General features: G+C 37.6%; 2 protein-coding genes across 3 annotated transcripts; both read left to right on the top strand.

Moving 5' to 3' along the window:
• Positions 1–93: 93 nt before the first annotated feature.
• Positions 94–3,155, top strand: lyar (Ly1 antibody reactive homolog (mouse)). Its single transcript, XM_067588018.1, has 8 exons — positions 94–507; positions 602–716; positions 812–919; positions 1,105–1,188; positions 1,694–2,003; positions 2,366–2,434; positions 2,608–2,693; positions 2,873–3,155. The coding sequence occupies exons 1-8, from the start codon at positions 386–388 to the stop codon at positions 3,008–3,010; spliced, it is 1,032 nt and encodes a 343-aa protein (XP_067444119.1). The 5' UTR covers positions 94–385; the 3' UTR covers positions 3,011–3,155.
• A 113-nt stretch (positions 3,156–3,268) lies between these two features.
• On the top strand, positions 3,269–12,329 carry tmem128 (transmembrane protein 128). Of its 2 annotated transcripts, none has more exons than XM_067588020.1 (5): positions 3,269–3,500; positions 7,839–7,971; positions 8,599–8,760; positions 10,450–10,558; positions 10,765–12,329. In XM_067588020.1, exons 1-4 carry the CDS (start codon positions 3,413–3,415, stop codon positions 10,547–10,549), a joined length of 483 nt encoding a protein of 160 aa, XP_067444121.1. In that variant the 5' UTR covers positions 3,269–3,412; the 3' UTR covers positions 10,550–10,558; positions 10,765–12,329. The 2 variants fall into 2 exon arrangements, with proteins under 2 accessions (XP_067444121.1, XP_067444120.1); XM_067588019.1 differs by lacking the exon at positions 3,269–3,500 and adding an exon at positions 6,260–6,431.
• Positions 12,330–12,624: the final 295 nt, after the last annotated feature.

Raw genomic sequence — 12,624 nt, 5'->3', positions numbered from 1 at the left:
TCAGAGGCGGAGTAGGGCGGGTCTTCACAGAATGCGGGTGGGAAAAAAATAAGGCTGGTGTCGTCACGTGTGTTTTGAAAAGTTAAGCACCGCGGATGGAGAGGTGTAGAAGGACCGTTGCTTCTCAGTGCGATTTTGAGACAAAACAAGTCTAACATCGCGGCATACAACAGTTATACGTTTGGATAAGTCTTCTACTAACTTCCAGTGACCGGTTCAATTGTGGCATTTGCCAGCTTTACCTGTCTTTGGCTAACGTTAGCTCGTCCCAGTGCCGTGTCGCTTTCGCATATGTATTTCGGTTTAAACGTTAGTGTCGTCAGTTTCAGTTAAGATAACGTTACACAGTTAAAACCCAGCCGAGTAGCCAGACTCATCGTTGAAAATGGTGTTCTTCACTTGCAATGCCTGTGGCGAATCCCTGAAAAAAGCTCAGGTTGATAAACACGTGAACATGTGCCGGGGCTGCCAGGTCCTGTCCTGCATTGACTGTGGAAAAGACTTCTGGTATGTTTTCACTACTACCGAGTTTCCAGTTAAACACTCAAACTGACAGTGCTAAATGTCTCTATAATTTTGTTTTTCTGTATGTGTTGGGCAGGGGAGAGGACTACAAAAATCACATTAAATGCATCAGTGAAGATCAGAAGTATGGAGGCAAAGGCTATGAGGCTAAGGCAAACAAAGGAGATGTGAAACAGCAGCAGTGGATTCAGGTAAACTATGCCCATCAATGTAACCGTTCTGTATGTCTTAAAGAGGAAAAGTGTGGGTTTGTTTTGTTTCTAACCTGGTTATTCCTCTCCTGAAGAGAATCCATGACGCCATGAATAAACCTGGAGTCAGTGCAAAGCTGAAGGATGTGCTCAAACAAGTCAGTGCGTATGATAACGTCCCAAGAAAGAAGGCCAAGTTTCAGGTTGGTGTTCCTAGAAAATTGTATCAATTACTTCACATTTTATTGAATATACTGACTGATCAGTTGTGTCTTCCTATTGGTTTTTTTTAGTGGGTGAGGGAGACATAAATGTGGGTGTGTGTATGTGTATTACAGATATTGGGAACTTGCATGTGTGAACTAATCACCTTGTGACTTTTCCTCAGAACTGGATGAGAAACAGTCTGAAGATTGCCAACCCCAGTCTGCAAGAAGAAGTGTGGGATATCCTCAATACAGCCACTGAAAATGTAAGTGACTATACTTAGTGATACTGTTTGATTGTTTGTCTTTTTCCCCGATGCATATCAGTTGTTGTTTGTCAGCACAGTAGATACGGTGGAAAACTAGTTTTAGTACGTTTAGTTTACTGATAAATTCCTAAGTATTGAAATAATGTCAGTAGGGGCTTCCACTGGCTCCAAAGTACATTGAAAACATGCTACAGAGTTTCCTCTTTCATAGGTAATATCATATCTTGCTAAATGAAAATGTAAATGTTTCCACTGAAATAATTTCCACAAAGGTGGTATGTGTATTAGAAGCCGGTCAATGTAACTATCAAGTTTTGACTGTTATGTAGCACTTATGTCATGACATGTGGAGAAAACATCAATAGCAAAACAACAATATGCTCCTTTATGCGCTTTTCCTTGTGAGTTTGGTTGTAATAAATTCCATTAATGAAAGAAACAATAAGTTACCCATGTTTGCAATATCCCAGCTGACTTTCATTGTTCACTCTTAATCTCACAGCCTCCCAAGGCTCCGCAGCAGACTAAAGAAGATAAACAGACAGTAGCTGAAGTCAAAGCGGATACTAATGGAAATGAAAAGCAGAATGGTCACCCAGATGTTGAGAAGAAGAAACTGAACAAGCGCGAGCGTAAAGAGGCCCGTCAGCAGAAGAACGGGAAGGTTACTAAAGGTGCTGAAAAGACAGTCGCACAGGAACCAGAGGAAGAGCAGACAGCTACAAAGAAAAAAAAGGACAAAAAGAGAAAACATGGAAATGAAGAGAATGGGCATGGTGCTGATGATGAGATATCCAGCAAGAAGACGAAGAGTGAGTACGAAATTTGCTGAAGGGTTCACACATACTCTGTTATGTTGAATCTTTCTGCCAGCATATTGTTATTAGTAGTAGTCTAACTTTTAAACATGTGCTTCCCTGATATTAGCAAATATAATGACCCCATGTTTGAATTAGCAGCTTTGCAAATTGGCTGTCAAATGTAGATAAATAATTAAAATTTTGTGGAAATGCGAAACACTACCATCCACCTGTGTGCAGTATGCACTTTTTGTGCATGTATTTGGAAATATTAAAATTATGACCCATTTTCATTTTTCCTTGTTAACTGAAAAGTGTAGGACTACGGTAAGTATTTTATGATTCACTTATGACTTTTATCTTTTGTCCTCCAGTTGGCCAAACAACAGAGGCTGCCGACATACACATGTCAGAGGAGACTGACGATCAAGCAGTTTCCAAAGGTAATGTGGTTTGGTACATGCCCATGATTGACATCTGTCAATAAATAAATGACAGTTTTAAATAATGAAGCCACCAGGGGTCAGTGTTGTTTCTTTTGTTGACAGTGAGGAAATGACCCTCAGAGAATATTCTCAATACCAACAGCTAATTAGTGTTTCTGAAAAACTTACAGGGAAATTCAACTGGAAAGGAAATATCAAGGCAGTACTGAAAGACTCAGCTGAACAGGAACTGTCGGTGAAGAAACTCAGGAAGAAGGTGAGACACAGAGTGTTTTACTTACTGAGTTGACATAAGTCTGCAGCTCTTTGTTTGTACAGCATCCCATTTGACCTCTGAACTCAGCATGTTGTTCTGATAATCTTATAGAAAGTAAGTTGAAAATTAGACTTGTCCTTGGTGTAACATGATGTTAAGAGCTTGATCCTCTTTTACAGGTTCTGGCAGCGTACTATTCATTCACTGGTGATGGAAACTTTAAATCGGAGGAGGAGGTGCTAGCACTTTTCAACAAGAAGATCAACAACAATCCCAAGTTTAGAGTTTTGAAAGACAGAGTTAAACTTGTAAACTAAACATCGTTATCTCACGCTTCTAGCATGAAATGTATGTTGTTCCTAGACTTTTAAAATGTAAAAGTTATTTGTTGTCTGCCATCTTTCCTTGGATGTTTTTATACAGATGACATAATCTTGAAGATTAAATAATTTTATAACTGAAGTATTTTTCCTGTTCAGTAATTTTGCTGATGGCGGTGGGCCTGGTCAGCATGTGTTTTACAAATTACTTTGAAATTGTCAGTGTTGTTTAATGTATAAAATGACAATAGTGAGAGACGGCTGCTCTGTTCCACATTCCAAGCCCACGGTAAGGCTGGGAAATGGCACCTTATCTGTGGGATTGGATGTTGGAGTGGGGGAAGGGAAACGGGAGAGGTGCACCTGAGGTGAATTTGACTCTCACACGGGACGAAGCTAATGCACATTCCTCGGCACCCCGAACGAGGTTCACTTGGCCAGGGACACAGAAGCTCCATAGAAGCAAGACGCTTGGTGTCAGCCTCAGGTGAAGTTTTAATGCTGTCTGATTTTCCACCGCTAGAATGAGCAGCTTCTTTACCTCTGTACACACACACACACAGGAAGAGCTACAGGAGGAAATATGCCCAGCTTTATGAAGCTCTGCTAATCCCAGCAGGTTTAACACTGATGTTCATTCATCACACTGCTTACCTGTAATTGTATATTGCATACTTTGGGTATTAGTGAAGCTGTTACTCAAGTTAGCTAGTATTAAAATGGTGTTTCTAGTCCTCAGTGGGACTCATGTATTGTTTAATGCTGTTTTTTAAATCCAGACCCCACAGGATACTCAGAAAATGAAACAGGAAAAGACGGTCTTAGTTTCATTTGATTGATCAGCCTTTTATTTCTGCTTTTGGATACTGCAGGATGAACCATATGGCCACTATGTTTTGCATGGGGCAGTTTCACCCCTGAAATTTGGTCTTAGTTCTGATAGATATGGCTGCCATTATGTTTTATGTTCTATTATGATGGGGTTTTTTTTCCCGCAATTAAATGGGTACCCTGTTTATGAAATAAAGACTGAGTTTCTGAAAGAAGAAATAACATTCCTCTGCAGTCCTCAGCCCCCCAGTTTGCTGACTTTATTATTCTTTTCCACTTGTGAGACAGTTACATTTTGTTTTAACATTTCAATTAATAAACACACTGTTAATACAGTACACTCAGGGGTTTTGCTGTTACAGCATTTACTTGGATTCAGACAAGCTGCATTTAGTGGCTAATGGTAGCAAAGCTCAGATTGATATTGCTGTGTAACTATCATTAGTCAGCTTGCTGACTTTATGACTCCTCTCTACTCATCTTACTGTTATATTACGCTTTAGAATTCATCATTATCCTGTAATTGTCTCTTGTGGCCACTGTGTTCAGCAGAAATTACACAGTATCACGTTAATGTTGTCATTACACAGAGGACCATTATACAGCACACCTGTTGTATGCTGCTTGTAATATTCCAGTTGTTTCTCTTCTTACTAATCCACAGTGTAAGCACCAGACCTCTGGGGGTTGGCATCCCAAAGTCTGAGGTAACACTCTTATCTGGTGCATCTGCAGGAACAATAAATGCTCATGTACGCAAAGTAACAGAAGACTGTTGCCTTGACCTGTGGGCAAAGTGGCACACAGTCACAAGTCTCCCTAAAAAGTTGACTACATACTGGAATGGTTATAATCCCCTTTATATCAATACAGAAATTTGAAATAAACTCATCTTTAAAAGGTATCAACAAACTAAAGATTATATCATTGTGGTAAGATTTATTGCAGCGCTTTTGTTTAAGACTACTTTTGCCTAAGTTGACAAAATGAACAGGCAAGCGAGTGTAGATTGACAAAACTGGGCTCTTGGAACAACTGTAGTATAACTGTAACAACTAACTGCAGCATTATTCACGTTTCATCACAGCACATGGTCTCTCTTAGGCTTGTTTCAAATTGAGAGTGAAATGGGACAAAGGTATCATCAGTGTCAGATTCTTGCCAGCGCTATGTAAAGGTATACATTCAAGATAAACTTTGGAATACAACCAGCTACTATGCATTCTGCAGGGTTTATGAGGGGTGGCAGAAAATGTGCCTTGTCAGACTTTTCTGTGCAAATATCCTCCGTTACCCTTTTGAATATATTTGTCCCCCATCCAGCTGTAGTTAGTGTAATGTCATCAGTGTCAAAAGGGTCTATGAGAATGGATGTATGCAAAACACACTGTGACATGAAATGTATGTATATAAGACATGTTCTTTCTTTTGTATGTTACAAATACTGAATTAAACTAACATATTTCCCTCTTGTCAAAGACTTGGTTTAGCATGATTTTAGTGTATGCTTTACAAGTTCTAATTTTGTCCATCCAAAACTACAAATATGAGATTTATTATTACCTTCTTGGGAATATGCATGTCAGACTGTCAACAAAATCTCTAACCCTAACACCTTTACCACCAAAGGTTAACAATGTTTTGTCAAATTTCTAGGCATACTTCTACTTTCAGGAGAAAATATTGTGTTTGCCATTACTTGAGAGGATTAGAAAAATATTTTTGAATAACCTTCAACTTTTAGTTTATTATCCAAACATTTAAGTGTAGAGAAAATGATTAGACTGTTGTTTTCCGTATTCTAAAGGGGCTCTGTGTCTGTGGACCATGTCAGTGCTTTGAGACTGATGGAAAAAAAGCAATGTCTTTAAATGCATACTCAGACTCCAAACACCCCCTTTTAGGAATATAATTTAACTATATATTCAAGTCATGTAATGTGTTTTTAATATGTCTTGTAATGGGTTGATTGTTTGATTAACTGATATCTGCTTACTTTCTGTAGCTATGTCTTGATATTTGTTAGATTCGGTTATTTCTAAGTTTATACTAGTTTATACATATGGATATACTGTTTGCACCGTTTATCATACAGCTATATAACATACAGCTACATTGTTTGCACTTTTTAACTGTCACACCAGTACCATTTATACTGTTTATTCTGTTATTTATGTAATACAGTACTGATGCATACCATTACACATATATCATACATATTTTTATAAGTATTTTTAGTATTTTTATTTATTTATTTATTGTATTCCACACTTATTATTCCTATTTCTATTCCCTTACAAATCTCTGCTGCTGTGTGACAATTTCCCCACGTGGATAAATAAACATCTATCTATCTATCTATCTAATACAAAAAAACTACAACTGTCGCTTTGAAGTACGTCATAAAATGCGACTCTGTCTAACAGGAAGTGTTTTCTAATCAGTTAGCGTTTAGAGCTAGTGTAAGTTAATGATAGCGTCTACACAATGCTGAACGACAGTGAGCTGGCAACGTTGCGGAATAGATTTAAGAGAGATGCGGAGTTTCTTATGCAAACAACGACATCGGTTGACGGAGATGAAAAGAGTAAGCGTTAAAAATGTAAAGCTGGCTAACGTTACTAGCCAACTTCAGCTGGTAGTTTGTTGGCGGATAGAGCTAGCTGACAGTTAACACTCCATGGTAACGCTACTAACGTAACGTACAGTTCAAAACAAAACGATACAGTGCCCTGGTGTGACAGTTAATATCCTTATGTAGTGCCATTGGCAAAATTACCTATAAGTCTATCTTGCTGGCTAACCTGAGGTAATTATGGTTGGGAAAATAGCTAACCTTCATGGTTTGAATGGCCAGTTTGTATCTCAGTTGTTGTGTAGTATTTCAAGAACTTGCAATTTTCCATTCGCAAAACTATAACGTTAGCTATAGCCTTTAAATATAGCAGAACGACCTATGCTGATTGTAATTGCAGCATTTTTAGTCAGAAGGGGTTTGTGGGCAGCTTGTACAGTGAACAATTGTCCAACTTTGTGGCCCTTCACTGGCAGAAATCCAGCAATTCTTGATTGTTTTGACTGTGAGCAAACACTGTGTCAGCACAGCAACATAATACAGGGAGACTCTACTCCGACAGTCTCCAATCCAGGGGTCATCTCTTTGCCAGTGTAAACAGATACGTGTAATACAAGCAGCAGACCAAACATTTGTCGAGTGGTCATCTTTTCTTTATTAATCTCTGCGTATATTATCTACTGTACATCCCTCAAGTTGTCCTCCTGGCAAGACAGCTTGCTATAGTATATCTTGTGTACAAGATGGACCAGTAGGCATAACTTTGATTAAATATGTAGGCCAACTTCTTGTCTGGGGCATGGAGTTCATTGTGAACTCTGCACAGAGCAGACCAGCATGCTGAAGCACTTCAGCAGCCAACAACAGGCTCTGATACGTTTAATCAACCAGTAAATTATAGAGATTAATAGTTCTCTGAGAAGTAAGATTATCTCAAAGAAAGCTATCAGTTTCACCTCAAAAGCTCCTTAAACCAGAAAGGTGGGGATTTGCACATTCTGTTAAGGCAAGAGAAATCTCATATTCGGCAGTAAGTTCAGTACCATACTGTAACGCTTTCAGTGCCTCTCATTATTCAGAGTTATGCAATGTGGTACTGTTAAACTGTATTACTACTTTGCAGGATATCAAATCATTTTATTAACTGATAATAAAATTTAAGACTATAGCCAAACCATTTTGGGAGTGTAAATAGTTGATCACTGTCACTTCTCTGAAAGTCCTCACACCTTGGGCTTTGGGAAACAATGACTGACATTTTATAGACCAAACAACTAATTGAGAAAGTAATCATCAGATTAATCGATAATGAATATAATCTTTAGTTGCTGTCCTAGAATGAAGCATGCTCTTCAATTAGACATGTAGATTGAAATACCCACTACTAATAAAGTCATTTTTTTCCCTGTTATGTTTCAGGTCAAGAGGAAAAAGATGCCAAACCTCTCCCTCGAATTAACAGACACTCCATTTTCTGGATCGTGGCATCTGTAAGTGTGACCTACTACGTGGATTTCCTCCACAACATCATGGAGAATGATGATATCAAAAGGTAAGTGAGATAAGGAAGATGCTAGAATTTCCTCTCTGATCTCAAACATCTGAGGGATTTGTTGCACAGAATGCTCGACTGTATCTGAAATCTATCTTTCATTCACTCGTTCGTTATCCCCTACATTACAAAAACTCAAAAGTTAACCCAAATTAAAGCAAGTACACTTGGTAGTAAATGGGAGGTAATTTCAGACATAGCCTTTGTGTAATTATCTCTCCTTCTGCATGGCCACTTGTAAACATCGTAGCCACGCTTAAAAGAAAACGCCCATGTTCTGACGAGCGGCAAGGCAGAAGTGTGAGATGATTATTTGACTGCGACTTGCTTACAGTATCCTGTAATGAGACACTAGTTCATTATTCTGGTCCTGTATATGACCTATACTCACAGCAACCGTTGTTCCTGAAAAGCATTTATTGTGACGTTCACAGAAAGTTGTTCACAGAAAACATCAAGAATATTTTTTTTCTTTTCAGTGGTGTCATTGGTTTCTTGATACCACTAGGAGAATGTGTGTCATATTGTTATCGATACCTTCTTTTGTATTTGAATAGCTTCAATAAGTCTTTATAGATTTTATTCAGGTTTTAAATAAAATTTCCTCTTTTTAAACTGTTTTTCCAGTTGGTGGTTCAATGTGGGTCTGGTACTGCTTGGGATCTGCCTGTCTCTGGCTATGTTTTGTATTATCTACCTGGAGTGGTTCAAAGGCATCCAGCACTACGACCAAGAGTATCCCGCCATTCCTCCCATCACCACTGCAGCCTTTATTGGTGCATCTTGCAGGTAAAACAGCAAAAAAGGAAGAAATTAAGTACCCCTTAACTTCCTTGTCATTCCTGTAACTTTAAAATACACAATAAGATTTTCTTTTCAGACACCAAAGAAAGTAGAGCAGCATTAGATTTAGGTTGTAAGAACTTGAAAAAAATCATAAGAACACTTGACATACTGTACCTGTTTCACGCTCTTTGGGTACATGAAGTGAAGAGGAAGAGGTAAGCCAATATGTGCTTTTGCAGATGATATCATCAGATAAATCAACAACTGCAGTACAGAAATTTTCCTTAGCTCAAACAAAAAAGGGGCTAGTCCAAAAAAGGGGCTAGTCCAAACCAGCAAAAGCACTCCTAGACCATAATTACACAAATTCATGGGATGTCCTCATATGTTTAGTATGTTTTGAGATTTGTGACAAATCTACTCGCCTTTTAGGCCAGATTTGGTTTACATTGTAGCTCTACGTTCTACGTTTTCAAAATGCTCGACTTTTTATATCAACCACTCTCTGTTTCATGCTCAACAGGTAGGTCTTTGCTGGCATTTGCTGGTGTTGATTCTCAGTTGGTTCAGCAGTACTAGCAACCCTTCAGCAAATAAACCCTTCAAGTGTTGATATCGAAAATATTCCTTAATGGAGTTTTAAAGTTCCTTTATACCCATCGGGTGTTATCACTTAGTTTGCCTGATTAGGCCTTAGACTGTACAGGATTGTACAGACTGATCTTAACTAGCATCTGTCTCACTTTCCTGTCTTAATTACTCACAATCTGCAGGGCCTGTAATATTTTAAAATCACTTAAGAAATACTGTAATTGAAATAATCTTGTCCTGTGTTCTAGGCAGTATGAGCTGCTCTAAACTGCCATATGCTTTATTTATTCTTTTATTAAGACTCAATTACTTGACAAGTACAGTATTTTATATGGAGGGTTTGCTGGTCTGATATGTAGAACAAACAATGTTCTTTAGCCTTAAAAAACTCTCTTCGTTATTATTTTACACTAGTGCAAATCAATCCACCGTTTTCTCTGTATATCAATGAAGATCAGGACAGACTGAGTTAAAAGTAATCTTTAAGTAGGTCGGTATCTTAACACAGTGCAAGGTGGGACCTTTACTATAGCACTTGTTTTAGCTGTACCTATTTATTTAATTGTTGTGGGATTGTCTGTGGTTGACGAGGGGCTGAGAGGGGCAATAATCATGATTAATAAAATTTAAATTTAAATGGCCCTTTTTATTATTGATTTGTACATTAACGTGTGATTCATTGCTAATGTTGTTTATTTGATCTCTAACATCTCAATAGTCATTTATTGATTGACCTGCAAACTTTCTTTGTCCTGCGATGAGCTAATCCTCCTCATTTAAATCATAAAGCCATTTCCATGTGAATCTTTGTTGGTTGATTGGAGCCTATGATTAGATTATGTGGGAAGCATGAGAGCACCAAGCTTTAATTGTGTACACGTTTGTTTTGTTAGCAGTACCAACCCTAAAACTTGACTGGCATTGATTAGCTTCCCACGTTCTTCCTCTGAATCAACTGTGAGATCAACATGACAGTGTAGGAGGCACATGTATACAGCTAATATTTAATGATTCATCAAAACTGATAAATACTCAACTTGTCATCAAATTTCAGTTCCAGTTTGTGAATATTTTTAAGTAACGTGTGTCCTTCTCTTGCAGTTTTAACATAGCACTGTGGCCGGTGTGGTCCTTCTTCACTCCACTCATCCTCTTCACTCAGTTCATGGGTGTGGTCATGTTCATCTCTTTGCTTGGATGAATGTGATGGGTGAGGATGACGCTCCTTGTTTTTAAGCACTTTTGTAATTTTGAATTTTCATTAAATCTCTTTTTATTGAATGTATAACATTGTATTTGTTGAACATGTAAAGTATATGGTGTGAAATCTTGTATCATTAAACATTACATATTTAATACCAATGTTTCATACTTGAAGAATCACAACTTTACATAATCTTTCCTTTTGTTTTGCAGCTCCGGAATCCCAACTTATTAGCTATGATGTCGAATTTTGTATGCAACAGTTTTTCTCCTTTGCTTACAAATATTTCTTACAAAGCGCTCAAATTGCCAACTGCATTGACACATTTCCTCAAACCTCAGCACTGGTATCAGTACAGTAAACCCACCTTCCATAAACTTTCAACACATTAAACCATATCAAACACCACCACCTTATCTTCTCCCTTATCATTATGGTATATTCCCATCAAACCACACATATACAGTACATCTCCCTTTTCAAATGTAGCTGAGAAAACATGCTCTCAGCACAGCACTTAACTTTTAAAACAACTGTCAAAATGTCTATGAGGGAAACATTTAGTAAATATTTAAGATGCTGATCTTCATCAGCTTCAAATTCAAGTGTTGTCTGAATAGAAAAAAAGGCCAAAAGTATAATATATTATTACCATAGTAAAATATATAATACAATTTATGCATTAAAAATGACAATAACACAAGATAAATGCTTATTGGGACGCACTGCTGTCTCAGTTCCTTGTTCCAGTCTGATCTTTGTCATGTTAATTTGGTGTTTAAGAATTCTCTCTATGGCTTTTATACTCAGCTTGTGTATAATTGAAAATATTTAATTATCTGTAAGAATTTCTTTCCTTGTTATGACAGGACCTGCCTGTTAAATATTCTGTGCTGTACTACAGATTCTTAATGTCATTATATGGTGAAAATGTTCACCCTTCGAAAAGTTTAGATGACCAAGGCCCCTGTATATCAGCTGAGATTTGGCTGGACACAATGACCAGCGTCTCTTAAGCTGAGACCATGATACGCCACATAGTCAACAATAGTGTTCTAAACGTCATTTGAAACTATCTAACTTGTTTTTCTCCTCTGCTGTGCTCTTTCCTCTCCGTCTGTCACACCATTCCTTGTTTGGTTACAGTAGGCCTACACCTGCAGCATATTTTATTTACTGGAGTTGTGAAGATATCTGATCTCTCCGCCAAGACAACACAGCCAGTTGGTATTAATGATTTTCGATAGGTCAGATACTGAGGCAGCCTTGCTGTGGTGCTGATGTGCTGAGAGTATTAGCATCTGAGTTTAGGATTTGTCATTGCTGTGTTTTCCCAAAGAAAATGTGTAAATAACTAATGAAAACTATTCTAAGAAGGTTTTGCAGTCAGAGAGAAATGAATGTTTTGAGAAAAAGGGCATTTTCACAGCAGACCTTTCCCATTAAGCCATGACGATGAGCAGCACACATGATAGCAGGGCTTTAAAACTGAAGCAGCCAAAGAGAATTCAGCCAATTTTAAAAGTTATTATTTACGCCTGTGCATGTCCTACTGTAACATGTCAAAAGGCTCATTGTGTTTATATGTAGAAATATGTGTGTAAGCAATGGAGAAAAACTGCAAGAAGTGTCTCACCACTTAAAACTATGTAATGAAACCAACAGAGTTTTAAATTTATTTTTATTTTTTTTCTCAAGTTTGTGCTAAAGAATGCGAAGACTTCAGCTTATGTTCTGTAAAATGTTTTTTCTTTAATAAACTTTTATAATGACGTTTCCTGCAGAAAATCGTTATCATTGCTTGAAGATGTACAACATCAAAAAAAAAAAAAACAAACAACAATTAAAAACTACAAGATTGCAAGATAATAGTTGGACCTGAAATTGCAGCTAAAATAGAAAGAACTTGATACAAAACTTACCTGAGAACAAGGGGACATGCTTGGAAAATTATCATCAACTTTAAATTTCTTGTTTCTTTTCACATACAGCATTTTTCATATGATCAAAACTACCTTTAACTGTTCAGTCATATACTGACCAGTTTATACATCCGTAAAAACCTAATGCAG

Source organism: Thunnus thynnus, chromosome 4 (assembly GCF_963924715.1).
Source record: "Thunnus thynnus chromosome 4, fThuThy2.1, whole genome shotgun sequence".
NCBI lineage: Eukaryota > Metazoa > Chordata > Actinopteri > Scombriformes > Scombridae > Thunnus > Thunnus thynnus.
The sequence above is the reverse complement of the archived record's forward strand: the minus strand, read 5'-3'. Positions and strand labels throughout refer to the sequence as shown.

Coding starts and splice junctions, on each gene's coding strand:
- lyar (XM_067588018.1), top strand. CDS start 386: ATGGTGTTCTTCACTTGCAATGCCTGTGGCGAATCCCTGAAAAAAGCT. Junction 920..1,104: donor GAAAGAAGGCCAAGTTTCAG/GTTGGTGTTCCT, acceptor ACTTTTCCTCAG/AACTGGATGAGAAACAGTCT. Junction 1,189..1,693: donor TCAATACAGCCACTGAAAAT/GTAAGTGACTAT, acceptor TTAATCTCACAG/CCTCCCAAGGCTCCGCAGCA.
- tmem128 (XM_067588019.1), top strand. CDS start 6,332: ATGCTGAACGACAGTGAGCTGGCAACGTTGCGGAATAGATTTAAGAGA. Junction 7,972..8,598: donor GAGAATGATGATATCAAAAG/GTAAGTGAGATA, acceptor CTGTTTTTCCAG/TTGGTGGTTCAATGTGGGTC. Junction 8,761..10,449: donor TTTATTGGTGCATCTTGCAG/GTAAAACAGCAA, acceptor CTTCTCTTGCAG/TTTTAACATAGCACTGTGGC.